Source organism: Podarcis muralis, chromosome 14 (assembly GCF_964188315.1).
Source record: "Podarcis muralis chromosome 14, rPodMur119.hap1.1, whole genome shotgun sequence".
In the NCBI taxonomy this organism is placed as follows: Eukaryota; Metazoa; Chordata; class Lepidosauria; order Squamata; family Lacertidae; genus Podarcis; species Podarcis muralis.
The window spans coordinates 31,306,036-31,333,985 of record NC_135668.1 but is presented as its reverse complement, the minus strand read 5'-3'; the positions used below and the strand labels follow the sequence as shown (position 1 = coordinate 31,333,985).

The 27,950-nt window shown below is 51.6% G+C and overlaps 2 protein-coding genes across 3 annotated transcripts in view; one reads left to right on the top strand and one right to left on the bottom strand.

The window, feature by feature from the left end:
- TNRC6A (trinucleotide repeat containing adaptor 6A) overlaps positions 1-10,378 on the top strand; it is a 38,935-nt gene extending 28,557 nt beyond the window's left edge. For both annotated transcript variants that reach the window (XM_077919168.1, XM_028707024.2), the window contains 9 exons: positions 1,253-1,478; positions 2,618-2,749; positions 4,049-4,207; positions 4,782-4,922; positions 5,698-5,811; positions 6,019-6,237; positions 6,834-6,904; positions 7,048-7,187; positions 8,173-10,378. In XM_077919168.1, coding sequence (XP_077775294.1) covers positions 1,253-1,478; positions 2,618-2,749; positions 4,049-4,207; positions 4,782-4,922; positions 5,698-5,811; positions 6,019-6,237; positions 6,834-6,904; positions 7,048-7,187; positions 8,173-8,554 — 1,584 coding nt within the window. In that variant the 3' untranslated portion in view covers positions 8,555-10,378. The remainder of the gene's footprint in view (positions 1-1,252; positions 1,479-2,617; positions 2,750-4,048; positions 4,208-4,781; positions 4,923-5,697; positions 5,812-6,018; positions 6,238-6,833; positions 6,905-7,047; positions 7,188-8,172) is intronic.
- On the bottom strand, positions 10,118-27,620 carry LOC114584872 (uncharacterized). Its single transcript, XM_028707025.2, has 11 exons — positions 27,036-27,620; positions 26,674-26,931; positions 20,180-22,432; positions 18,950-19,062; positions 18,229-18,287; positions 17,498-17,646; positions 16,977-17,142; positions 16,680-16,871; positions 14,000-14,230; positions 11,894-12,050; positions 10,118-11,129 (listed from the first exon to the last, which is right to left on the bottom strand). Exons 1-11 carry the CDS (start codon positions 27,121-27,123, stop codon positions 11,055-11,057), a joined length of 3,741 nt encoding a protein of 1,246 aa, XP_028562858.2. The 5' UTR covers positions 27,124-27,620; the 3' UTR covers positions 10,118-11,054.
- Between the last annotated feature and the right edge of the window lie 330 nt (positions 27,621-27,950).

Below are 27,950 nucleotides of genomic sequence, written 5' to 3'. Positions count from 1 at the left end.
TCTCTTGACCTGAATTGATCGGGAAAGATCAGGTTGAATTGGGTCTTTCTCCGCTGACCCATACGTTATCCCCTTCTTCACAAATCTCTTGTTGCCAGTTCAGGGCTGTTTGCCTGAGAACTGGAATATTTCACGGGAACGGTGGATAGCCCTTTGCAAAAGCCAGGGTGCACTTAGCAACGCACCTTGGCAAAATAGGTGAATCATCTGTTGTGGAAGAACTAGCTCACTTCTTAATCTCAGGGTTGTGGGTTCGAGCTGCATGTTGGGCAAAAGATTCCTGCACTGCAGGAGGACCCCAGAGTCGCTGGGGAAACCCAGCCAGACGGGCAGGGTATAAATAATGAATTATTATTATTACAGTCACTTCCAACTCTATGATTCTCCTATTTTCCTTCCTGCTACCTTCATGCATGGCCAAAGGAGCGTCTCTTTTCTCTCTCTCTCTCTCTCTCTCTCTCTCTCTCTCTCCCCCCCCCCCCCCCCCGGATAAAGCTATTCTAAAGGTTGTTCTAATCAGACCACTTTATTTCAAAGAACAAGTGCAAATTCACCACCTATGCAGACCAGATCAAGGACTCGCTTTGTTTAAATATTGTACGTTAACGGTGACCATTTTGCAGGTTGAAAATTATTTTCACAAAACCCTTGCCAGCAATACATAGACAACATTATTTAAGATTTCATGTGGATTCAAGTCATGTTGGTTGTGTGTGTTTTCTGAATTATCTCTGCTGCTCTGTTTGACTATTATAAGAACGATTATTACGGCTTTTTTCGCTGGATGCTAAGCCAATTCCACCTTTGTGCACAGGTTGTAAGGGCAGAAAGTCTGTAGAACATATGACCCATTAGACTGAATTAGAAGTTTAGGGTGCTGCTTTAGACAGAGTCAGGCCATCCAGCTCAGTACTGTGTACAACACTGACTGGCAGTAATGGCTCTCCAGGATTTCAAACAGGGGGATCTACCTGGGCATTGAACCTGGGACCTTCTGCACACACTGAGCAGCTCAGGTGCTGATAACACCAAGGTTGCAGGTTCGATCCTTGCATATTCACACATTGCAGGGGGTTGGACTAGATGGTCCTGAGGGTCCCTTCAAGCTCTACAGTTCCATGATTCTATAGCTGCCTGCTATATATGCCGTGGCTTGTGTTTCACAGCTACAGTGGAGCCACTTCCTAGTTGTGCAGGCCTCAGACAGGACATCTGTCTCAAATCAATTTTCTCCCCCTCTCTCTGCTTGAAGAGTCGCGCTCTCAATATGCAGCAACAGATGATGCAACAGTCTTGTCAGCTGGATCCAAACCTACTCATGAAGCAGCAGCAGCAGCAGCAACAGCAGCTGCTCCCATCCCAACAGCAGCTCCATCATTCTGCCATGAAGTCTTTCGTGGAGAACGTTGTGCCCCACACCAACCCAGAGCTGCAGAAAGGGCCATCACAAATCAATGCATTCAGCAACTTTCCCATAGGTGAGTGTCCTCTCCACCTCGTCTTATGGCTAATCTTCATCAGGTGACCAAGGCTGTGAGCTGGGTCAGTGCTTGGTCTTAGCCTCTCTCAAAAGAGAGCCAGTGGCTGCCTGACTAAGCCTCTTGTCTCTGATTCTGCAGCCAGCAATAACAATCCTGCTAGTCAGTTACCTAGCTTTCTTTTGGTGCCTGACTTCACCAGATTAAAGACATAATCCTCAATGGAAATCCTCAATGGAGGTACCCCTTTAGGATCCTCAAAGGAAACAAGATTCCCAGTTGCAAGTGAATGTATAATTTAACAGGTTTTCCATTCAATTCCATTCAATCAGCTGCTTTGATCGGCAGAATTCAATATTTTAGTGTGGCAGCACCCACACTGTGGAACTCCCTGCCTCTTGACGTCAGGCCAGCGCCTGCTAGAAACATTTTTATTTAGACAAGCCTACCCCAAGGTTTAGAACATTGATGTGAGCTTTAATCCGTATTTAGCCTATGGTTATTTTAACTTGTTTGAAAGTCTAAAATTTATTGTTAATTCCTTCTTATTGAGAAATGTTATGAATTGAATAAATAAAATCGTTTCCTCCCAAGATTCAGTTTGAATTCCACTCTTCAGTTTGAGGCTTAATTACTAGAGCCTTCTGAAAAGTGTCCCATCTTGCTGTGTAAGAGCTGCTGCTTCTGTTTTGCTGAGGGACAGTCTCCCAGCTCAAAAAATCACAATGCCTCTTTTGGGACCTGAGTACAGCAGCAGCACTCTCCTCGCTTGTGGTTCTGAGCAGCTGGTATTCATAGTGAATCCTGCCTCTTGACACTGCCATAAAACTTAGGGAACAAGCTGTACTACCAAAATGATTAGGGTTTTAAATGATAATTTTAGGTTATATTTTAGTGATCAAGATTTAATATATTTTTTTAACTGCCGCTATATCTGAATTGTCTCTGACATACCCAGTTGCAATTCAGTGTATTACTGTTGTGTTTTATGATTTTCCTAAGTGAGCCGGAACTGGTCTGTGACGATAATAATAAATTCTGCCTCTTGACAGTGAAGGTAGCAGAGGCCTGTTTTATTCAGACTGCTATGCTTAGCTGAACTGGAGTCCAGGGAGTGTAACCCAATTTCTTCGATGCAGGATTGAACTCAAACTTGAATGTAAATATGGACATGGGCAGTATTAAGGAGCCACAGTCCCGGCTGAGAAAATGGATGACTGTGGACAGTATTTCTGCTAACACATCGTTGGATCAAAATGCCAGCAAAAACGGTGAGTGGAATGCAAGGGAGGGGGAGCAAAGAGGGCCCCAAACACTGTCTTCCAGCTGCAAAGAGGACCTCCTGAAGATGGAGGTTTTTTTGCTGCAGAGAGAAGGGGTGTAATTTGTGGATGTTCATTGTGAAAGGTGGCAATAAAGCTTTCGTACCATACACCTTTTATTCTGACTAAAGCAGGCATCCTCAACCTTGGCCCTCCAGATGTTTTTTGGCCTACAACTCCCATGATTCCTAGCTAGCAGGACCAGTGGTCAGGGATGATGGGAATTGTAGTCTCAAAACATCTGGAGGGCCAAGTTTGAGGAAGCCTGGACTAAAGGATGTAAATCGGTACAATACCTGAAAGGTTGCATATTTTGGATGCTTCTTAAGAGTTGATGTAGCGCTCAAAACTTTTTTTCCCCTTCAAAAATCCTTTGAGGTTTATGCAAAATGTGACAAGAGTGGCAAGAGGAGAGAGGAATGGGCTGTGAGTAGGCAGGGGAAATGGACCTGGGGCCACACGGGGGCAAAATGTCATGTAGGATGTCAAAGCTGCCTCCCTAGAATCTGTCTCCTGAGGGCCTTCTGGCAGTTCCCTCACTGTGAGAAGTGAGGTTACAAGGAACCAGGCAGAGGGCCTTCTCAGTAGTGGCATCTGCCCTGTGGAATGTCCTCCCATCAGATGTCAAGGAAATAAACAACTATCTGACTTTTAGAAGACATCTGAAGGCAGTCCTGTTTAGGGAAGTTTTTAATGTTTGATTTTTTACTGTGTTTTTAATATCCTGTTGGAAGCCGCCCCAAGTGGCTGGGGAAACCCAGCCAGATGGGTGGGGTATATATTTTTAATTTTAATTTTTAATATTTATTTATTTGTTTATTATTAGGGTTTTCCCAGCCACTCTGAGCAGCTCCTGGCATGGTTATTTTTTCAGAGAGGCCCTTGCATGGTTTGAAGCATAATCCCACATTCACACTGGGGTGTATTGTTTTGGTTGCCAAAGAAAGCCGATGGTCTTGGGAATTTGCAGCAGTTGCCTGCCAGTTTCTGCCCATGCAGGCACATCTCATTTGCCTTGGCTGCCAGCCATAGCTAATTTAGAGGAGAATGAAGACCTTACCCTGGACCAGGATGACACCTGGGTGCAAGTGGGGATGTGACCTGCTACACTTTGGCAGGGACTGGAGGACTACTTCTGACTTAACTCAGAATGATGTTCTGATCTGTGGGTGTAAAGGAAGGGGTTAATCTTGTGGTTGCTGTTGGCAGCTCAGTGGCCAAACTGATCAGCAGTCTCCTCTCTTCCAGGTGCTATTTCAAGTGGCTTTAGGTTGGAGGAAACTCCCTTTGTTCCCTACGACTTCATGAACAGCAGTAACTCACCAGCCAGCCCTCCTGGATCGATTGGGGACGGCTGGCCACGTGCCAAATCGCCTAACGGTTCTAGCAGTGTCAATTGGCCACCAGGTGGGTGACTTGCACCAGTCTGTTCCCCCAAGATTTGGGGCCTGGGGCACAGGAAGCCAAGTTCTTCCCTTCTTGGGCGGGGGAAGATGGTGGAAGCAACTGGTTGAAGGGGGACTTGAGAAATCTTTAGGGAAGGATGGAGGAGTTCACCTACGTGCCTTCTCTGGCCGTGACAATAAATTGTGGACCCAAGAGGCAGCTGGAAGTATTAGTTTTGTGCTAGGAAGTTCCACAAGTTAAGTTTGGGGGGGGGAGGACATGCATGTGACCTTGCAGCTGGGAAGGGGGACTACAAAGGAGCTCCTAAGAGGACGCATTTCTCTCCAAACTTTGAAAGAACTCAGGGGAAAGCCCAGTCTTTTTCTGAGAATTATCGAAGAAGGATCAGTCCCGTTGTGAGTTGAAGTGGGTCCCCCATCCCTGCCCTTCCCCTGCAGTCTGAAATAACAGCCTCAGCCCCACCAGCACCATGTATGGTGATCATCTGCTCAGCATTCACTTGGAGGCTGAATTGGGCCCAATAGTTCTCCCATGGAATAAGCTCAGCCTCCTGATACTTTTTTCAAAATGCTAGAATTTCGTCCTGGTGAGCCGTGGAAAGGTTATCCAAACATCGACCCTGAAACTGACCCGTACATCACTCCCGGCAGCGTCACAAACAATCTGTCGATTAACACTGTGCGGGAGGCCGACCACCTCAGGGACAGGAACAGCGGTATGTATCTGGGAGCAGAGGCTGGTCACTTGAGAATTCTGGTCCAAAGGTTGTGTCAGTTTCTATTTTTCTGAGCTTTTTGTTAACATGCCTGCTTTAAGTGGCTTGGTCTTTGGCAAGTCTCTAGAGGAAGGCAATCCTGCAGCTCTTGAGACTCTTGCTGAGTCCTTCTCCATACCCTGCACAAGGAGCTGGCTAGGTCTCGCCTGACCTGACCTGAGCAAGAAGGGTCCCCCCAGCCCATCTCAAAGATTCTTGATGCTCTCCACCTAGGAGACATTCTGGAAAGCCCAGGTGTGAGGCAATCGGGTCCACTTGGATTTTGCACGTCCTCCATTCTGCTGCAGTTGGGCGAAGCAAGCCTTGCATGCTGCTTCTGCAGAACTGCAGCCATGGTGGAACTCACTAGCCAGTGTGCATCTTGGCAAGAGTGGGAGAAGAGGGCCGGAACACCATCGCCTTAGGGGTCTCCCTCCCCCCCCTGCCTTGAGTAACTTGCAGCCAGCCATGGCTTGATCCCTGAGTTGAGGTCTGTTGGTCTGAGCAGTGCTGGGGGGAAGAAAGGGTTCCTGTGGGCAGGAGAGAACTGAGCTGTGCCTGGGTGACCAGAGCTGCACCCACCTCGCTGGGCTCTGCGTTCCAGTTTGCAGCAGGGTTCAGCCCTGGAACCTGCATTTCAATGCTGCGGCGCATGTGAAGAAACAAAGGTGCCTGTCTCTCCCTTGCTGCTGGTGTCCTCCAGGGGAGTGATGAGCTGTTGACTTTTTCCTGTTAGGGTCATCCTCATCTCTGAACACCACGCTGCCTTCAACTAGTGCCTGGTCATCCATTCGTGCCTCCAACTACAATGTTTCCCTCAGCAGTACAGCACAAAGCACTTCTTCTTCAGGTGAGGTCGGGTGCGTCACACACAGGCCATGTCTGCCTCCTCTTGGATGCCACCATGAACTCCTGCTTCTCCACCCAGCCCTTATCTGCCCAGAGTCCTGTGCTGCCCGGATCAACCCACAGGGAAGATTGGGGAGGGGCACCAGGAACAGCTCTCCTTTTCCATTCCTATTTTTTTTCACATGCCTCTGGTTTCCTTTCCTCCCAGCCAGAAACAGTGACTCCAAATCGACGTGGTCTCCTGCTTCCATTAACAACACCTCTCTGGCTCACGAGCTGTGGAAGGTTCCTTTGCCACCCAAGAGCATCACCGCTCCCTCGCGCCCACCGCCAGGACTGACCGGGCAGAAGCTGCCTCTGTCCTCGTGGGAGAACTCTGCGCGGCTCGGGGGCAGCTGGAGCAATTCCGATGCCAGATATACCCCTGGTGAGTGTCTGGATTGCCTTTGGCCAGGCTGGCTTTTTGCCTGAAGGAGTGAGAAAGAGAGGAGGGTGGGGTCTGCAGAAGGAGAAAGAACACCTTTCCTTGCTTTCAGTTCTAGAGGCTGTGGGAGAGCTGCCTTGTCACAGCTGGTAGCATTGCCTGCCAGAAGGGCAACCCAAGATGGTGGCGAGGGAGGCCCTGGAAATTAGGATCATGGGCCATCAATCAGGAGCTGAAACAGGGCCTGAAGTTCAGACCCTCCCCACACTCTGTCCTCTCAAATCTCCCTGCTTCTTGCAGCATCTCCAGTGCCAGCCTTCTGAACTGACTGGTGGCTGGGAACATGGCAGCCTGAGGGCATGACCAACAAGCCCTGTACCACAGTTATCCTCCTGTTGCAAAGTCACTGTTGCTTTAGAGTGGCTGGTTTGAGTCACACACACGAACTAGAAGCCTTCGGCCTCATTCGCTATGGGGTGAAATCTGGCCCTTTACTGGGTGGGGCAGAGGACCTTTTAAAAAAACCTGGCTTTCCCATGTGGGGCCTGCAGGTACCTTTTTCCACGAAGGCAGTGCCATTTTTCTCTTGCTTCCGGCAGGTTCAAGCTGGGGTGAGAGCAGCTCAGGGAGAATAACCAACTGTCTTGTCCTGAAGAACCTCACACCTCAGGTGAGTGAGGGCACAGCTTGGCCTTGTGCCAGGAGCCTCCAGGGAGGTTTGGGCCCTGTTCCCCTTGCCCTGAGGGCTCAGGCAGGTAGGGACAGTGAGTGATTGTGTGTGCCTCTCTCCTCCCCCCCCCCTGCCCTATCCAGATTGATGGCTCCACCCTGCGGACACTGTGCATGCAGCACGGGCCGCTGATCACATTCCACCTGAACCTGCCCCACGGCAATGCATTGGTCCGCTACAGTTCAAAAGAAGAGGTGGTGAAGGCACAAAAATCTCTCCACATGTAAGTACGGCCGGGAGCCTGGGAGGAAGAGGGGAGGTGCTTTTCTGTCCTGCTTCATTGGGGTGGGGGGGCGGTGTGCAGAAGGCAAGGATTGGGGCCTCAGGGGAAGCCGAGAGCAGCAGCGTCTAGCTGGCACACTTCTGTGTAAGCGGGTGGTCCCTTACAATGCCCCTCACTGGGCAGGGAGCAGACGTTTCCCATAAGAAACATTGGTCCTTAGGGTCGACTCTGTTTCAGATACACTGCTGGAGATGCATTTGCTATGAGAGATGGAGGGCAGGGTGGGATTTAAAAGCACAAAACTCTTAAAATTGCTTTGAGCACAGGGTAGTCTGAGGGCTGCAGATAGAACTGATCTCCTAGAAACACCAGAAGCTGCCTTGGGCTATGTGACACCACTGGTCCATCAAACTCTGCATTGTCCCCACACTGACTGGCAGCAGTGGCTCTTTTCAGGCAGGGGAGTGTTTTTTTCCCCTGGCTCGCCCTAGAAATGACCTGGGGGGCTGAACCTGGGACCTTCTGCCCTGCCCTTGAGCTACGCTGCTTCCCCTGAAAAATAAGATTCTAGTCCTCATGTTTCTGAATGAAGGGCTGGTCTTAACTGGAAGCTGCCTTATACCGAGTCAGACCCTTGGTTCCCTCTTAACTCTGTATGGTCTACTCTGACTAGCAGCGGTTCTCTGGGGTTTCAGGCAAGGGGGTCTTTTCCCAGCCTTAACTGCAGATGACATGGGGGGCAGTGTTTGAACCAGGGGCCTTCTGCATGCAGAGCAGGTATTCTACCACTCTCCTGCCTCAGAAGGGCCTGACTGGCGCAAGCCAGAGCCTGAATAGTGGGGAGAGGGATGCATGCTGCAATCTCTGTGCGCGAGGAAGGCAGGTGGGCTGGAGTAGTGGAGGATGAGTCGAGGAAGAGAAGATGCTGCCTGCTTTCAAGGGCTTGTGCCCGCCTCAACCCATTTCTGGGCCTCTTTCCGGACAGGTGTGTCCTCGGGAACACTACGATCCTTGCTGATTTTGCCAGTGAAGAGGAGATCAGCCGCTTCTTTGCACAAGGCCAGTCTCTCTCCCCCTCCCCTGCCTGGCAGTCTCTGGGCACAAGTCAGACCCGCCTGGGGCGCCTCGATGGCTCCCACGCATTTTCCAACCGCAACGACCTAAACAGCCACTGGAATGGTGCTGGGCTTTCAGGAACGGGCAGCGGAGACCTCCACGGCACATCCCTCTGGGGGAGCCCTAACTATTCCACAAGCCTCTGGGGTTCCCTGGGCAACAACGACACCAGGGGAGGGCTGAGCAGCCCATCCCCCCTCAATGCTTTCCTCTCCGTTGACCACCTGGGGGCCGGAGGGGAGTCCATGTAGCCACCTCTTCTTCTTTCAGTGAACAAAACTGTGACCTCAAAGCAGCACTAAATTTGGACTCCCCCGCCCCATCCCTCCCCGCCAACCCGCCCTCCCCACTTGCAGCCTCCAGGGGTCACCTGTGGAAACGGTTACTTCGTGCGCACATTTCCTCCCCTCTTTCCCCGCCCTCTTTGTTTTAGCCCAAAACATCCCAGTTTGAATACTTGAATCGTGCAGGCCAATAATTATAATGTGAAAAAAGTTATAGATTTTACACTTCCAGGATATAGTGCTATACATAGTTTAAAGAAAAAACAAAACTACGTAGAATCAGCTTGCTTTTCATGTGTTCCATCGCTTTTTTATTTTATTTTTTTATTTTTATTTTTTGCTTTGTGGATTCATCATCATTGTCATCATCATTCTTACTATTTTTGCAACTTGCTGATGATGGAGTTTGAGCTTTCTTAGGCTTTGCACAGACTCCTTCTCCCTGCCCCACAATCGTCAAGGTGGGGGCGGCAGCAGCAGCAGCAGCTCACGGGTGGCGCTTCCTGGAGGACAGACAGAAGGATGCTCCTTGCTTTGGACCAGGCTGTGCCCCACTATGCCTTGACGCCTGCCTGCCCACCTAGCCGCCACGTGGCGGCCCTCCAGCGCCCAACAATCGAATGATGAGACTGGTACCTAGGATGCCGAGCGGAAAAGCCTTGCACCTGTTTGTTCATGTGGAATTAAACTAAAGAATGGAGCTCTGCAGTTTCTGAAACTGCACGCACAGCTATGACTGGCAACCCGGCCTGCTTGTCTGGGCAGGGGGTCCTGCACTTTCAATAGGCGTTTGGTATTTTTGTTTTTGTTTTATTTTGGGGGGGCTCCTGTGTTGGGGTGCTGCCTTGTTTACAGAAATCTTTTATTTTCCTTTTTTTTTCCTTTTTCTTTTGAGAAACAATGTTTACTCGACCATCACTTAAATATTTTTTAAAAACAAAAAAAATTGTGGATGTTAAAAGATGCTTTCTATCTCTGGGAATAACGAGCAGTGTTTGGCCATGTTCCATTTGTGTTTTTTCTATTCCCACCTCCTAAATCTAAGAGCATGGCTCTCAGGAAAAACCAAGGTCCCTACGTAAAACTCCTTGTAGTTTCTTATAGGAAAATAACTTTTAGCACTGATTACTACTTGCTCTGTAAACCTTCTTCTGCCAAAAATTGCTTCAAATCGCTGGAGTTCGACATTCTGTGCTTTCCAATGCTGTCTTTTTAATAGTGTGGGGTGGGAGAGGGGTGCTTGGCTCTTAATCTCTAGTTTCCCCCCAATTTTTGTAAAGCCGGCCCCCTTGTTCCTTTCCTCCTCCCCCTTCCCCCCCCCTTTGGTGTGGCCCTTCTTCCTGCTCTCGTGACTGTGTTCAGTGTTTAACCTTAAAGCTGAAGTAACTATGCAGACTGTAACCAAGAACTTGGGCTTACAGAATTTTGTTGTATAAATTTTAAATGTTTTAAAAGTTCCTGCAAATACTTTTCTTGTGAAAGTGTTAAAATCATCTTCTCTTTTGCCACAAATGGTGTTATTACCTGAAGCTTGTTTAGTTGGAGGATGAAAGACTAAACAAGGATAAAAAAAAGAAACGAAACCAATTTTTTTAACTGTGCTGAAAGACGCTCTCATTTCATTGCCTTGATTCTAACTGTTGTGTCTGAAGATGCAAAAGTCGCCAGTGGCTTTTTAACTGTTTACAAATAGAGTGTGATTGTAAAATGTACAGTTTGGGTTGTGTTCTAATTATGAAGTTTCTCCAGATATTAATAAATCATGACATTTTTTGGCTGCTTACCATGGAACGGTCTCATTCGTGATTTGTATTGTTTGTCTGTGTCTCTCCAGTCTCCCCCCCCCCCCCGGACCCTCTGCTATTGGTGCTCAGGCAGATTCGCTAGATTATGCTAGGTTAACAAGGGTTTAGTATTTGTGTGTTTCCTTTTAGGGCCAGCTCTCACCTTGACAGGACACTTAGAAATTGAGGAGCGTGTGGGGAAAAAATGCTGGGCTTTGGTTTTTGTTTTTTTAAAACTCTGGCGTTTAATACTTCCATTACAGCGACTTGCACAAAACAAAACAGTAACTGCTCTTCCTCCTCACCCTTTAATCCAGTTACTTGTCCAGCTTTTTCTGTCAAGGAGATTCCTGTCTCCAAATAGGAACTAACTCCTGCGTCCAAATAGGAACTAACTGCTCAGACTTGTCCCAGTGTTGGATTCCAGTGCTGTGCTGTTCCTCCCAAGAGTAACCACTCGTAAGAATAAAAATAAAAAATCCAACACCAAACCAGTAAGGCTAGTTTGCTTGATGGTTGAGCCTCCTCAAGCCTTTGCACTGAAAACTGACATCGGCCACCTGCCTTGATGGGCTTGCACTGCTCGCAGGGTTCAAAGCCACCTCAATCTCTGAGCTGGTCAGGTAGAAATTAAAAGGTTGGTTTCGAGCACGTTGACACGTCCTGTGTCTGACTGGAAGGGTTCAGGCTGTCCAGCTTCTCTCCAGGTTGACCAGCTCCATTCCCTCGCAGTAAGAGTGAGGCCTCTGGGCTTTGTGCTGTGGAAAGGAGAGACAGTGGGGCTCCAGGGATTGTTTTATACTGGGAATGCCACAGGGGGCTAATTTGGCTGAAAGGGCCCAACCCCTCTCTCCCCTTCCTGCTGATTTCTGTTATTATTTATTGAATTTATATACCACCTTACACCTGGGGGGGGGGGGGTCTCAGCGTGTTTCACAGAATAAAATCAAGATATAAAACCACAAAATACATAATAAAAATAAAAACAACAACACAATATCCCCCCTCCAAAAAAAGCACATTTTAAAAGGGCATAGGATGTAAATCAGATCAAAGGCCTGGTTAAAAAGGACCGTTTTCGCCTGGCGCCTAAAGGTGTATAATGAAGGCGCCAGGCAAGCATTCCACAGATGGGGAGCCACTGCAGAGAAGGCCCGTTCTCGTTTTCTAGGGCCAATGAGAAGATGCCACAATGTAGGACACTTACTTTATGGGTGAGCAGCCAGACAACTTACTGGTTGTCGCCAAACTGATGGAGTGACCTTGAGCAAAAGTCTCTTCTCGTAGTCTCCACCATAATCAAGTTACATGAGCAAATTTATATCTTATACCCTCTGGCCCCCTTGGAGATTCATCATAACATGCAAATAAGGTTTTTTTGTTTTGTTTTGCAATATGGAAAAGAATAGTTGTGTTTCATCAGAGTTCTGTGCCAAACTACCCCGTGCGCTTCCGTGCCAAAGCGCCACCTCCCCAAACTAGAGACCCACAGCCCAGGGAAGTGTGCCTGGGCCTCACTCACCACTTGCTCCCTGGAGGGGTTGTGCAGAGCAGGGCAAGGGCTCCACTGAATAGGTTCCATGGGCCAGCTGGAGACGGAGACTTCACTGGCCTTCCCGGAGTCTATCATAGGGTCGTTCATGCTGTTGGAGCTCACGTCCCAATGGTTGTAATGGGCGCTAAAAAGATTGGAAGGAAGATGTCCAAGATGCAAAATGGGAGGAAGCCGTATCTACACATGCTAGACTATACTGGGGCATTGGATGCAAGGAAACATTAAAACGTGGAACACCCAACTCTCTTCCTTGGAAGCCCATGACTTTCCCCGAGGAATGAAAGTAAGGCCAGCATTTTGCCACATCCTGCTTAAAAGTGACTTAAAGCGCACCAGAATCAACTACGGTGGGGGTTCAGGGAGAAAGAGTTGTAGATTTTGTCAAATGCCAATTCGTCCTTCCACCGGCTTTCTGACCGCTCCAGGGTTCATCAGAGCTTTTGGAAAAGGGGAAGTAGCACAATTAGTTGTGCTGCAACTATTGGATGCAGCCCAGTGTCTCTGTTGATAGGAACTAGTGCCATGGTGCATTCTTGGGAAGGATATTCGAGGTGGCCTGCTTCTGAATAATGAATACCAGTTGCTGGAAACCACAAGGTGGAGGGGGCTCTTGTGCTGGGGTCCTGCTTAATGGATTTCCCATTGGGGCATCTGGTTGGCCACTGTGAGAACAGGATGCTGGAAGGGATGGGCCCCTGGTGGCACCCCTTTGGCCTCATCCAGCAGCTGGGCTTATCTTTAAACACTTCTCCACTTCTTAGCAGTAATAAAATATTGGGCTTCAGGCATCTGACCCAACTCTGATCGATGAGATAGTTGGGCATGTGACTTTGACCCTGAATGGTTAAAACCTCTTCTCCTAGATTCCCCTCTTGAGCCCTGTCTCCCCACCAAGCATCTACCCCCATCCAGCAGAAGGAAGATCCATGGTTAGATCAATGCTTGTATTCCAAGATTTGAGGTTGGAGGAGGAGGGGCTGGGGAGAGCAAGCCAAGCCAAAGGGAGAAAGCTGAATGTCAGATGCTGCCTTGGGAAAAGCAGCCAAGAAATTGGAGCGCAAGGCTGCAGTCTAGCAGTGTGGGGGCTTATCTCTGCCTTTCTGCCGCTGGTTATCAAACTTTTCCTGAGTTCCTCTTTCCACGGCGCTATTAGAGGCCTTATGTTTGGGGAGGTTTTTTTCCCTTTAGCACCAAACAAACCAGCATAAGTGGAAAGTTTATGCCAGCTGCTTGGCCTCAGGCCAGCCAGGTTAGCTGTGACAATTGAAGGTCAGTCCTCTGGGCTCAGCCTGTCCTTTCCTTGGGGAGTTCCCACCTCCCTGCCCAGCCTGCTCTCCACCCTCCTGGGCTATTGCCTGTTGCTGGAGATCAAGCATGATTTGCTTGCTGGGGGGTGGGAAGTTGCTAAGCAATGGAAGACCTTTGCATATGCTAGTCTATATGTACACAGGGCAAATGAAGGTGGTTTGTGACATCCAGCGGCCCTCTAAGCAGAGCATCTCATCTTTTAAAAAACAGGAGGATGAATTTGCAATTGCCAAACACAGAGGAAGTTATCTTGACCTGGTCAGACCGCTGGCCCGCCTACAGTCTCCTTCACTGACTTGAGAGCGGCTCTCTGGGGTTTCAAGCTGATATATTTAAAAAATGGGTGTTGGCTTTTATAGCCCAACTCTCCATCAAGGGATTTAGATTCCCCAGAGTCCATTGTCAGTCAGAGAAGAATGGGTGGAGGTAGGAAAAAGTCAAAGCAAAGCACATCTTTATTTTCCTGTTGCAACTGAGTCCCCCACCTTTGCACGAAGGTGAGGAGCATCCAGAACAAAGGTGTGTACGGTCTCTCCCAGCCCTACCTGCAGATGTCGCTGGGGATTGACCCTGGGACGTTCTGCATGCCAAGCAGGTGTCCCATCACTGAGAAACTTGATGCTTGAGGACAGGGCACCTCCCTTTCAGAAACTAAACACTGTATGCCCCTGTGCCATTATAGCTGCAGTCCTTGACCCCCCTTTTCACCAGAACCCTTCGTGCTCCACCCCTTGCATCACCCACCATGGCTGCAGTGATGGTTACCTCGGCCGGCCTGCGGCCCCGATGCAGGGGGCATCCTGTGGCTGCTTGCAGTAGCCGTCGGGGCCCATGCAGTCGTCCTGGCAGCTGCAGCAGGCTGTGTCCAGGATCTGCAAGTGCAGCAGTTCTTCCGAGTTGCTGAAGGCCGGGTTGTCCAAGGAGACTGCTGAGGCCAGCCAAGGCTCCGACCAGTAGTGGGCCGAGACATCGTCAAGGCGGCAGAAGCGGCGGTAGCTGGAGGGGTCAAGAGTTTATGATCCCTTATGTTGCTATGAGTCATAGAATCGTAGAGTTGGGATCACCGAGGGTCATCAAGTCCAACCCCCCATGTAATGGAAACTAATCTAAAATCCTAATACTGTAAATACAGTTATTTTAAAAAGCAAAAACAAAACATGCTGAAGTAACATGTTGTTGGGAAGTCCTTAGTAATTAAAAAGTATATGCTGGTGAATGGTAGGAAACCTCATAGCAGTTTAGAAAAAGAAATTATTAGTAAAAGAAATTAAAACATTCAAAAAAATTAAAATGGCCAATATACACACTATCATTCTAAAAGCCTGAGCAGGGTTGTCTAAACAAAAATGTTTCTAGCAGCAGGCACAGAAAAGAGTACAGTGGTACCTCAGGTTACATATGCTTCAGGTTACAGACTCCGCTAACCCAGAAATATTACCTCAGGTTAAGAACTTTGCTTCAGGATAAGAACAGAAATTGTGCTCTAGCGGCGCGGCGGCAGCGGGAGGCCCCATTAGCTAAAGTGGTACCTCAGGTTAAGAACAGTTTCAGGTTAAGAACAGACCTCTGGAACGAATTAAGTACTTAACCCAAGGTACCACTGTACAATGAAGGTCCCTGCCTGATGTCAAGATTCTGGGAGTTCCAGACTGTAGGTGCTGCCACACTAAAATATCTATTTCTTACAAATGTGGAACAGGTATTATGTGACACCTGTAACAGTGCCATTTCTGCAGGTCAAAGTGGGTGAGAGGATGTTTATGGGGGTTAGGCAAGATGCCCACAGTGAGAACTTCTGCCCAATCTTTTCATTCTAGGAGTGAGATTGCACTCTGCATATGCTCAGAGTCTAGAAAGGGGGCTGCACTCTGCATATGCTCAGAGCCTAGAAAGGGGATTACACTCTGCATATGCTGAGAGCCTGTAGCCAGAGATTCAAGCCCGGAGTGCTAAAGAGCTCGGGCTGAAATGAATTTCCTGCTTGGCAGGGGGTTGGACTCGATGGCCCTTGTGGTCTCTTCCAACTCTATGATTCTATGAATCCCCCCCCCCCCGTCTCTCTCTCAACACAAAGCTCAGTTACACACTCTCTACCCCCTCACACCCCACCCCCGGATTTCCCTTGGAGTTCAGCCAGAAGCTGCTGGGTGTTTGCTTTTCCCTTGAAAGCAGGCCTGGCGGGAGGAAATAGATCCCTCAGCTCAGCCTAGCAGCCCCCATCCCATTTCCTACCCACCCACAGCCCCACACCAGATGGGAAAAGACAAGAGCCCTGAGATCTATGGGTGAAGGGTGGAATACAAATCTAATAAATAATAATAAGGGAAGAGCAATGAGTGAACAACCCTGTGAGCCCAACAAGGCCCAGAGAAAGGGAAGCAGACTCAGCACTGCAAACCGCCCCTGTGGGTGCCCTTTCTAAGAGAAGAGGCTAATGAGGAATGTCATGAACAGGGGGGAAGACATCATAGAATTGCAGAGCTGGAAGGGATCTCTAAGGGTCATCTAGCCCAACCCCCTGCAATGCAGGAATCACAGCTAAAGAAGCCTGGACAGGTGGCCACCCAACCTCTGCTTAAAAACCTTTGATGAAGGAAAGTCCTTCCAAGGTCAGGGCCGGATTAAGGTCTTTAGATGCCCTAACCACTTAACAAGATTTGGGTGCCCCTATATATATCTGATTCAAAATACAAAATTCAATTCAAAATATAAACAATAACAAACCATAAAATAAAATTTTATTTATTGAAATGAAACACAAAAGGATGGGAAATTATGTTTATCTTTGTATACTTTATAGTTGAAAAGTTTTCTCAAACTTTTTCTAATTGCAAAGTCGTGGATCAGATCCTCTAAACTAATCTTACCTTAACGCGTCCACTTCTGTACTTAGTAGAGATAAGACATCAAGCCTGCCTTGTTGCATAGTTGTTCTTTTGGGATTTTTAATAAGTGGACCCTCTGGATAGGAACTTAATTCATTCTGGCGGTCCGTATGTACCCCAAAAAATCCGCAACATGAGGCACTGCTTCTGCGCACGCACGTGGCGCAATAGAGCACTTCTGCACATGCAGTGAAACCCAGAAGTATACATGTCCAGGTTTGCTGCGTTCACAACCCAAAAAGTTACGTTACCCAAAGGTAAAATAACCCAAGGAACCACTGTACTTCAACTGAGAAAATGAATGCTCAGCTGAGCAATTTGTGACCGTTTGTTGTTAAAAATCCAGCTATGGAAAATGTCTAACCCTAACCCCCTTCCCTTGTTGCCCTAAGCTTGTGCTTATTTTGCTCCACGTTTAAACCAGCCCTGTCCAAGGTAGCCAGTGCATGGATTAAACTGGCAGGGGAGGTAGGAAAGCAATGGGAGCAGTGCCCCAGTTTCTCTCCCTTCCTTCCACCTCCATGGAGTCCAGGAAGGGAGGAGAAGGGGCAGGGTCTCACCTGCTCTTGGTCTGATCCGCTCTGGCCTCCAGCAGCAGCATGCGAACCCGGCGGATCACCAGACCGGCAATGGCAGCTCCGACCACCACCAGACTCAGCAAGAGGCCGCAGGCAACCCCCAGCAAGCCCTGCTGGGTCACCTTGTAATCACAGCGCACCCCCAGGAACCAGAAGTTGCTGCCCACGGGACACCTGGGGAATGCAAGGGGAAAACCATCAGACAGAGGCCTTGAAGGCAGAGACGTGTGTGCAGGGGCAGAGGGACCGGGCGCAAGGCCAGTGCGCCGTGGCACTCACTGGCAGACAGGTGTGTGGTTGACAGCGTGTGTGCAGATGCCCTCGTTCTTGCAGTAGTCGCGGTGGCACGCGGAGGTGCAGACGGCACTCCCGTCTTCCCCGGTGGAGACGCACTCGTAGCCGGCTTGGCAGGCAAAGAGAACGGAGCAGAGGTCCAGGTGCCGCTCTGTAGGAACAGGCAACAGCTCAGTGGCAGAGCCCCTGCTTGGCATGCAGAAGGCCCCAGGTTCTGTCACCAGGTCGGGCTGGGAGAGACTCCACCCGAGAACCCTGGAAAGCCGCTGCCAGTCAACATAGACCTAGGTGGGCCCACTGGCGAAAGGCAGCTTCTGATGTGTCTATGGAAAGCAGCCACTTTATTTAAAATCTTGAGGACTAGAAACTTGTGGGGAGGGGGCCATTGCTCAGTGGGAGAGCCGCTGCTTTGCAGGTGCGCAGGTTCTGCCCCCAGTGGCATCTCCTGGGCAACTGATGTCGGCTGGGTTGGGAAATGGGCAAATTGCCTGTCGACAAAAGCTTACCCAGCGTCGTGCTCTGCAGCACCCGGGCATTGCCAACCCAGAGCCCTGGTCGCAAGCGCTCCGAGAGAGATGAGCGATTCAGAGCAGCCCATAAGCCGGGAGCCGCTACCAGGAAGAGGGCATCAAATGCCACCACCACACTCCCGGGCCTGCAGAGAGAATAAGAGAATGGTAGAATTGCAGAGGTGGAAGGGTATCCCAAGGACCATCTAGTGCAATGCAATACACAGAAGGTGGCAGCAGGGGCAGCCCCATCGGAGTCATGAAATACACACACACACACACACACACACACACACACACACACTGCCATTCCTAACACAGGAAGTTTCAGCGCCCAGTCATCACCCATAAGCAAAATTATTTTGCATGGACAGGTTTTGGAAATGTGACTCATGAGTGCACCAAATACTTTAGGAAATTGCTTGAGTTCCTCGAGTTTTTAAAGGCCTTCCTGCAACCAGCCTCTCCTGGTGATCCAACTCTGCCATCAGATGGAGCTGGCCTGTAGGTTGCCTTCTTCCCTGCTCACCTCCTGCACCCTCAGAGATTCCTCAGAGTCATCAAGGCCTTCCTGATGTCAGCTGCCTTCCAAGGAGCCACCCGGGACCATTTTGAACTTTTGCATTTTCACCTGCCACACAGTGGTGTCAGTCATCTTGCCCTCCCTGAGCCCTGGGATACGGCAGACAAGAAAACCCAAAGAGAGAGGCGGATGGATGGATAGATACCGGATTGCCTTCACTTCCAGTCGCTGAAATCCCGGCAGAGAATCGAAGAGAGGTGTGACCTTAGAGAGAGAAAAGGGGAAGGGGAAGGAAGGGTAGTCAATTAGTCATTGATTTATGGAGCTTCCATCTCCAACCCTTCACCAAAACAGATCCCAGAGGGGCTTGCTAACATGAAATAAATCACGCATAAAATACAATTAAATTATAACACCTGCAACAAAACAGACACAATTTATTTTTTAAAACCCTCAGGTATTAAAACAATGAAGCATCATCAGTTCAAAATAATAAACTCTGGGAGGGGCTGGAGAACCTCAGGCCTGGAGATGAAATGTGGCCCTCCAGTCCTCTTCACCTGGCCCTTGGAACTATCATCAGGCCCCACCCACTTTCCCCAGGCCACACCCCTCATTGGCCCATGCTTCACACCCTCCTTGAGTGCTGTGTCCAAGCAGAATGATTTCCTTGTACTCTAATCATGTCTCTTGCTTGTCTGGATGAAGATGAGAGGGAAGGGTGCATAGAAACTAGCCGAGTGTTCAAAGGCCAGATTCCCATTTGCAGCCCCGCCAACTTTTGCCTCTAGTCCCGCCTCGCCCCCATGGCCATGTGGCCCTGGGAAGGTTGACCAGCAGGGAATGTGCCCTTTAGGCTTCAGGACCTTGGACAACCCAGTTAAAATCCCACCCAAGTCCTGGGTAAACAGACACGGCTAACTCACCGTTTCGTTGACGCTGAGCACCAGGCCCTGGTACTCGAGTGAGTCGGGGTTCCAGAAGCTTCTGGAAAACTCCATGGCCAGGACCAGCTCACAAGGGATATGCAGGAGAGTGGCTGCAGGAAGGGAGGAGAAGGAAAACAGGGCCCACCTCAGCCCAAGATTGGCGGTGAGGGAAGGAGGGAGAGAGGAAGAGATTCTTTAGTAGTGATTCCTGCTTTGTACCTTCCAACTGTATGAGTCTACGATTCGATTACCACCTTCAGGGCCCCAAGTGATGGCAGCTGCCACAGCATGGCAGGATGGTGAGGGTGGATCCACCTGCCCCACACGTGTAGGGAGCACAGAGGCCGCAGGCTTATAGCATTAAAAGGGAGAGCCAGGAGTGGGGGTCTTTGCAACAGAAAACTTGCTTCAAAGAGGCCAATGGCCACAGCTGTAGCTGGACCAGGAGAATGGGTGTAGAAACTGAGCATTTCTTATAGGTTTTGTTTTCATTTTATGCCCATGCCCTCTGCTTGTGGGTTTCCCACAATGGGCACTGGGTCAGCCATTGTCAAAACATGGTGCTAGGTGGGGTCCCATTTGGCCTGACCAGGAAGTCATCTTATGTTTTTACGTTCAGACCCAGACCAGCTTAGTTCCAGCAAGGTGGTGGGGCCTCCTGTGTGTTAAATTCTACCTGGGGGTGACTGGTCCATTAGGGCAAATGGGTACAGCTGCCGTACGCCCAGATTTCCCCCGGGAAAATCCTCTGCCAGCCCCCACCTTCTGCCTTTTAACTTAACAACCAATCCAGGGGGCAGCCCTGGCTGTCCTCTTCCTCCTCCCCACCTCTGTAAAACTCATCAGGGGAGAGGAAAGGGTGTAAACTAGAATCAGTTAACTCCAGCTATTTGTGACCTCTCTGCCTTCAGCCTTACCAGGCCCAACAGGCACTACAGAATCATAGAAAGGTGTAGGAAGGGACCCCAGGGGCCACCTAGTCCAGGCCCCTGCAATACAGGAATCAGAGAGAGAGAAATCCCCGTCAGATGGCCAACCAAACTCTGCTTATAAACCTCCAATGAATGAGAGTCCACCACCTTCGCAGACAGTCCTTTCCAGCCCCCACTAAACCTCAGTTTACAGGGAACTCACCTGCCACAGAATTCCCTCCTAGCTCGCTAACCTTGCCCCCCAGGTCAGCTCTGCTTCCCTCCCTCGGTTTGCAGAGAGAGGTGCCCCACTGACCTTTCAGGCGGGGCAGCTGATTCTCTGCCACAAAGACCTGGTGGGCTCTAGGGCGGCCTTCCCTGGGCACGGCCGGCTTCAGTTGTGTTGTGGACTTCTCTGGTGTGGCTGGCGAGAGCCGAGTGCTGGCAATGAGAGGTTCCTCCTTTGCAGTGCTCTTTGGTCCTGGAGCTGGCAAAGGCGGCTGTGTGTGCCCACTGCTCCCTGTCGGAGCGGCTGTTGTTCGGACAAGGCCCCCCGGACTAAGCGGAGAACGGGCAATCTCCCTGATGGAGCCACCTTCGGCTGTGGCGCTGGGCCTCTTCCCCCATTCCCAGCTCCTTGTCCTGCCTGGAGAGGTCCACTGCCGGTGGGTCATGGGCATGGCCCCAGTGGCTCCTATCTTGCTTGTGGGCACAGCCGTTCCAGAGACCAAACTGGAGGAATTGGCTGCTTGGGAGTGAAGCTCTGGATTCAGCGAAGGAGCTGTGCTCACATCATCTCCCTCTGGAGCGAGCAAGGCAGCTTCAGAGCCCGCTGGGGTCTTGGCTGGGCTGGGAGTCCAGCCAGTGGGGGCACCCTTTCCTGGGAGGCTGCTGCTGCTGATGAAGGGCTCTGCTGCCTCTGTGGCTTGCCAAAGGGTCCCCTCTCTTGTTGCCTGCTGGGTGGGGAGTGTTGTGGCTTTATGAGGGCCCTCCCTGGCGTCACTAGGCACCCCTGTTCTTTCTCTGTAATTGACAGAGACCTCCATTGGAGTGGGGACCATGGTGGGCAAGGTGTCCTCTTCTGCAGCCCCCTTGGGTGTAAGCTGCCTTGGCTGTGAGGATGGCTGTACAGGATCACCCACTTTCATGGGCCAGGCACTGCCAGGCTCCGAGGGGCTCTGAGATCCAGGCTCTTCTGTGGCTGCGGAAGCCCCGCTGGAGGCAGTCTCCGCAGCCGTGAGCGGGTCTGTGGCGTTCTGAAACGTGGGCACGTCTGCGCTGGTATGCCCACCTGCTCTGGGAGCTCTTGGTTCTTCCATGACACCACCTGGGTCCACAGACGAGGTGAGCAATGTGGACCCAACAGGGAGGTTGCTGGCAGAAACAGGATGGGTGGCAGAGTCTGCCAACCTCAGGGGCAAAGCTGTCCCCAAGTGGAAAGATGAGGATGAGTGGGGAGCCACCTCTGTACGATGTGGGGATTCTGCAGAAGTAGGCTGAGCATCCACTACAGGCTGTGCTGCCCTCATGGCTTCTGTGGAATTGTGCACCAGGGCTGTTCCACTGGGGACAAAATTGCCTGCGCTTATGGCTTCCTGGGTTGTCTCCATTGTGTGACCCAATCCTGCCCTGGATCTCGGCGGTGTTGGGGGTGGAGCCAAGGTGGAGCCAGGATCAGAGGGTCCCATGGAACTCCAAGATTCATGAGATCTGGTTTCTGGCTCCACGCCTGGTGTGCTGCCCCCTGGCCCCTCAGCACCCACCACAGACGGGGCTGTGCTCCAACCCTGTGGCAATATTTGTGTTGTGATGGTTGCCACATCCTCTTCCTGGGCTGCCCCAGTATCAGCCGCAACCAGCTGTGGAGTGGAAGCCAGAAGAAGGGTCTCCTGAGTCTCTGCAGTGGGTGACTGGGTCTCCTGGGGCCTCAGCCTGCCAGCTCTGGTGGGCATCTTCAGGTCATCTGTAGGGCCCACGCTGCGTGTCTCATTCCCACCCGTCGTAGCACTTGGGGGTCCCTGGCTCTCCGGCCAAGGGTGCTGAGGCTCAGCCTGGCTCTGTGTAGCAGCTTGCACTTTGGAGGCCAGAAGCAGAGCGGGGCTGGTGGGTTGCCAGACCTCAGGGGCTTCCTCTCCAGCTCCAGGGCTGGAGGATTCTTCCGGAAGAGAAGAGGGCCAAGAATTTTGACCTGCAACATCCTTTGGGGAAATGGGCCCAGGAAGCAATACTGAGAAGGTCACAGGCTTGGTTGTGATGAGGGGTGGACTTGGTTGGGGCAGCCCGCCAGCCCCCAATGTGCTCTCTTGAGTGGGGAACTGAGTGCCTCTCCCAGTGGCAACTGCTGCTCTGCTTTCTTCCACCTCCGTTGGCCTCCTCGATGTTTCTTCTTGGCTGGCATCAAGGACAGCAGATCCAGTCTGCAAGTCTGGGTGCCACGCAGTGGGGACAGCAGCATCAGTGGATAAGAGACGATGCCAGGTGATGCCAGAGGGCTCAGCGCTGCCATGGAGGAGGGTCTTCAGCGTCTTACTGGTGCTTAGCGAGTCCTGCAGCCCAGAGAAATCTGACCCTGTGGGGTGGAGGGAAAGCAAAGCCAGTGAGCTCCCTGGAGGGAAGTCGAGGGGTAGCACCATCTTCACTGCCACCCCTACAGGCAGAAAAGCGGAGGCGTCTTCGGGATCTGAGCTGCAAATGTCAGCAAGTGCCCTTTGTTCAACCAGATGCAAGGAGGTTAAAGCACCGGGAGGTACCAGGCAGTGGTGTTGCGCTGATGCTACACGCTGGCAGCCCCGGGAGGGTGGATAAGCCAAAGCCCCCAAACCTCCTGTTCCAAAAATGCATTTAAACACAGAGCTCTCTCGGTGCAACTGTAAAGCTCCCTTGTTATTTTTGCAATTGGATGCTGGATGTACAGTGGTACCTCGGGTTACAGACGCTTCAGGTTACAGACTCCGCTAACCCAGAAATAGTACCTTGGGTTAAGAACTTTGCTTCAGGATAAGAACAGAAATTGTGCTCCGGTGGCGCGGCAGCAGCAGGAGGCCCCATTAGCTAAAGTGGTGCTTCAGGTTAAGAACAGTTTCAGGTTAAGAACGGACCTCCGGAATGAATTAAGTTCTTAACCCGAGGTACCACTGTAGTTGTTTATGCAACCTTGCTCTATTTATAGCACTGAAGTGTTTTGTTTTGTTTTGTTTTGTTTTGTTTTGCTTTGCTTTGCTTTTGTCTGGTGTTCTCTATACTGTTGTGGTGTTTTGTTGCTATTAGGAAATTATTTTTGCACTTTGATTTTGAAATGCTCTCCTCTTTTCTTTGTTGTAAGCTGCTTTGAGCATGGAAAAGCAGCATACAAAGAGAATGAATGAATGATTTGCTTTTGATCTGGTTTTGCTGATTTGGGGGTGGAGCAGCTGCCCTGCTTCTCACCGGATTTCTGCACCACAAATGGACACCACACACACATCCGGACCGTAGTTACACAGCTCTCAATCCCAAAACGAAGTTGGGAACCGAAACCTTATGCAAGAACATGGGGTGGGGCAGAAATCTCCCCCCAGCCTCCCAGGGGCCACAGCATAGCTATTGGGTAAGAATGGCTCTGGAGCTGCCGTCTCAGTGGCAGAATATTCAACAGAAGCCCAGCTAATAATCCAGAACAGGCACTCAAGACAACCCACCCAGATATTCTGCATCACTCTCTCTGTGTTGCCAAGGCAACGAGCTTTCTCTGGCACAGACCGCTATCTGACACGGCTGGTTCGGAGGAGGAGGCTGGCATCGTGTCTGCTGTGGAAGAAATCCACGTTTTGTACGAGGAACTCCTGGATCCTCTGCATTCATACACTGACATACGAGACACAGGACTTGACGGCTGGGGGCAAAGCAGAAGGCAGAGACCCCAGGGAATGAGGAAGGGTGTGCATCAGCGACTGTAGGATAAGTGCCACTACTCTTTCCTGCATCCACACACACACAGCTGTGATGTCATCCATCATAGCGAACATCTGGATTCAGGCAGAGCATCATGCACCCCATAGTTATCAGTCTCTGATAGGCTTACAATGACTACTTCTCGTCTGATTGCCAGTGGGGAAGGAAAATCCTCCCTCCTCCCCCCCCCCCCAAGCAGCCAGGTTGTCCTTAGAGCACTGCATGTCACTCATACAGATGGACTGAGAGAGATAAGCCCAGGCCAGTAAGAGCCTGCGGTATATTAAGTTGGCAGCCAGACCACCGGGCCAGTCTAGGCTGCCCATGACCTCACTGATTAAGAGTTGAGTAAAACCTTGAAGCCTTTGCCCTCCTACTCTCCACCTAAGGTTGAACAATCAAAGAGGGGCATTGTATCAGCCCTGCGTCTCTTGTCCTGGAGACGGGGGGCAGAATACGGCCCTCCATGACTATCTGGCCCTCACCTGCCTTGCCATCTCCTCAAGTGCCCTTGAGGTGTAATGATGTCACTTTGCTTGCCTGGGTGGAAGACAAGAGCTGTGCAGAAATATCTGACTTTTGTGTGGAATGGCGGTGGAAACTGCTGTTTTGCCTCTGGCCACACTCACTTTGACCCACGACTCTGTCCACACCTGGCATGTGGCCCCCAGAAGGTTGCTCGTAAGGCAATGTGGCCCTCAGGCTCAAAAATGTTCCCCACACTTTGTCTTACAGAGAGGAAGGTACATGCCTAGCCACACTCTTCCAAAGGAACAGAGTCATAATTTGCTGCCCTCCTCCCATCCCAACCTAGAGATGAGCATCTAGACCACATAAGTGTGCTATGAATTTGTCTGGCATTGCTTTCTTCTAAACACAACCATGTGTCAAGGGCGAGAGCTTCATTCCTCCATCGACGAAAACCCTAAGCAAGGTAAAAGAGAGTTTGGGTCACTAGCAAGAGGTTTTCATTGGGGTTGGTAGGCAAGCATGAGATGGGACATATTTAATCTAGGGATTGTGAAGGAAGGTTAGCCCTGGATGGGAGCCCCAACGGCTCTGCTGGGATCCCACAGAGGCAGCTGCTTCCTACTGTGGTTCTGTTGCTTTTTTCCTCTTGCGTAATATTTCCATTCTACTCAGTCTAGGAATGCAGCTCTAAGAAAGATACCCAGCTCTGGCACAAAGCCAGCACCAACCCCAAAAGACCTGCCTGCAGCTAACTGCACACCCACACAGATACATCCTCGCAGGTGAGACGATGTCTTTCTGGAGTGGAGATAGGAGTCGATCAAGGGGACAGGCGGCGGCAAAGGTGCAGATACCTGTAGACAGAGCAGCACCCTGCAGATCAGACCCCTCCTGGAACATAGCAAGGGAGGAGAACGAAGAGCCATGTGCTCCTTCCTGCCCCACGAAGGAGCCACAACCAGCCTCCAAAACATGGCAGACATTAGGAAGAACATGGGGCTTCGCAGCCGGGCATTATCCTTTGGGCGTGCTGCCAGGGTAAGGCTTGGGGGGGGGAGGTCCGGGCCCCTCCCCACTTAGCAGAAGGAGCAGCTGGTTTCCCGAAATGCAGCAAGAGCAGCGTGGGACATATTGAAGCCAGTGGAAAAATGCACATGGCCATCTAAAGGGGATGGTGCTTGCGGGTGCTTTAAAGCTATGAACTCCATTGTCCACAGATGGAGGCTGCTATGCTTCTGAATACCAGTTGCTGGAAACCAGAGCAGGGAAGAGCACTCTTGGGCTTGGGTCCTGCCTATGCATTTCCTACTGGGGCATCTGGTAGGCCACTATGAGAACAGGATGCTGGACTAGACGGGCCACTGACCCGATCCAGAAGGCTCTTTTTATTTTCTGATGTTCTTTTTAAAATTTGGCACCCCCTTCTACTTTCTGCCTTCCGTTGTTTGTCATTGCTGCAGCACCCCCTCTCGGCTCCGCACACAGTGTGGTAGCATTCCCCTAAATTTGTCTCTGCTGCTGCTGTTGTCCTACCTTACTAGGCTGTTGTTGAGATCAAAATATGAAAAGCCCCGTAAACATTCGAATGCACTAAACAATTACAGTATTGCACACGGCCATCATAATTATGTAAGCAGTTTAGCTATTTAAAAAAAAAAATTAAGTGTGGCATGTAAATCTTCCTAAATGATGAGCAGTAATTTCTTAATGACTGGGGGTGTGCAAAAATGTTCCCTGTTGGAATGTCAGGTGTATCTTCCATGAAGCAGGGGGCTGGGGAGCTACCCTGTGGCTCCCAGATGATGCTGAGCTCTCATCACCCCAAACCAGCACAGCCAAAAGTCAAGGATGATGATGGGAGATGGAGTCCAGACACATCTGGGGGGTGGGCACAGACAAGCCACTTCAGTGATCAAAATTGGGATGGGGGCACCCTGCAGCACCAGTGCCTCCCAAATTCACCCTCCCCACACCAGCCCCAGGTTCAGACCTGCCAAATCTCCACCACCCACACGGGATACCCGATGCTGGCAGTTCCTGGCAGGCAACAAGTGGTGGAGTGTGGAGGGTCCTCGGGTGAGCAAGACGCCTTGTTGGGTTGCCCCATGCCTGGGGCCACTTGGCTCCCCCAGCGGGCGACCTTCGGCTCCAGCGTCCCCAGCGGTGCCCAGCACCTCAGTCGGCGAAGAAGGGCAGTTGCCCGATTTTGGAGGGCACTGACAACATCATCCGAGAGAAGCGGGTCTCCGAGCGTGTGCAGAGAGCGCCCTAAGCCTTTCCCACCCCCGGCAGACAGTACCCGACGGGGCGGGGTCTTCCCCGATGCCAAGGACAGCGAGACCGATGGCCAGCCGGGCGACCTTCTGGAGCCCTCTCGAGGGAAGGGACAAAAAGGGAAGGGGTCCTTACCGGAGGAGGGGGTGATGGCGAGGCCAGGCTGAGGGGTCCTACCGGCGCCTTGCTGGTCCCCGCGGGGCCGCCGACGCTGCCGCCCGCCTTCCCGGCCGCCCCCCTCGAAGTCCACCTGCAGCGGGTCTGGCAGGGCCGCCGCTGCCGCCGCCTCCTGCCCCTCGACGGGGAGCGGCTGCCTGGGGAGGAGATCCGAGCAGGGGGGGCCCTCGGGGGCGGCCGAGGCGTCCAGGCGTTGCTCGCAGCCTCCGGAGCGCCCTGCGCGGAGAGAGACAGAGGAGGGCAGGAGAGGAGACCGCGGTGCCCCGCGGTGCCCGACGGAGCGCCCGGCCCACCCCGCGCCCCCCTCGTCCGCGCCTTACCTGCGGCGGCCAGCAGGGCCAGGAGCGCCACGAGAGAGCAGCGGAGGCGGCGGAGGCAGCAGCAGCAGCGGCGGCGGTGGAGGTCCATGCTGCGCGCCCGGCTCCCTCCGAAGCGCGCCGCCGTCGCTGCCAGGAAGCGGAGCCCTCCGCCCTGCTCGCCACCTCCCGTGCGCGACACGAGCCAGCGAGCGCGCGGCGGGCACAAAAGGAGGAGGCGGAGAAGCAGCCGCCGCCGCCCCAGACCCGGAAAGCGGAGCCCCCCGGCTTGGAGACGGGAAGTCCCCGCCTGCCCCCAACTCCGGGACGCCCGCGGTGGCACGACGGGAGGAGGCGAGGGAGGCAGCAGCCTCAGAGCTTGCCGGCGCACGTGGGGAGGAAAAGTTGCTCTCTGAGCGTCTGCAGAGTGCCCTGACTCCCCACGCCTCCCCCTCGAGGGAGGGGCGTGTGGGGCCGAGAGCAGCCGAGGGGGTCTCCTGGTTGCCCTCTCCGGGGCAGGCGCTCGGGGATTTCGACTGACGCCCTGCTCGGGACTTCAATCCCAGGGACTCCCTGGCCCTCTCGGAGCCTCCGACGAGCAGGCCAGCTGCAAAGAGACAGTTCAGGCTTCTCTCTCTGGCCCTAGGGAACACACACCCCCTCCCCATGTTCCTTTCTCCTTGGCTGAAATGTGTCCTTGAACTCTCCAATGCCTCTGTTTGCGGAGAAGGTACAGGTGGGGAAACTAGCTTACCGTACAGAGGGAAAATTAGCTCTGGCATCAGTGTGCCCATCACTGTTATGTGGCTGTCCAGAGCAGCATGTGAAAAAGTGTCCCCACCCCAATCCCTCTCCCTTGCTTGGAAACCCAGAAGTCGCCTCCACTTGGCTGTGCAGGAGCAAGAAGTCTTGGTAGCTGAGTAGTTGGCCACCACTACG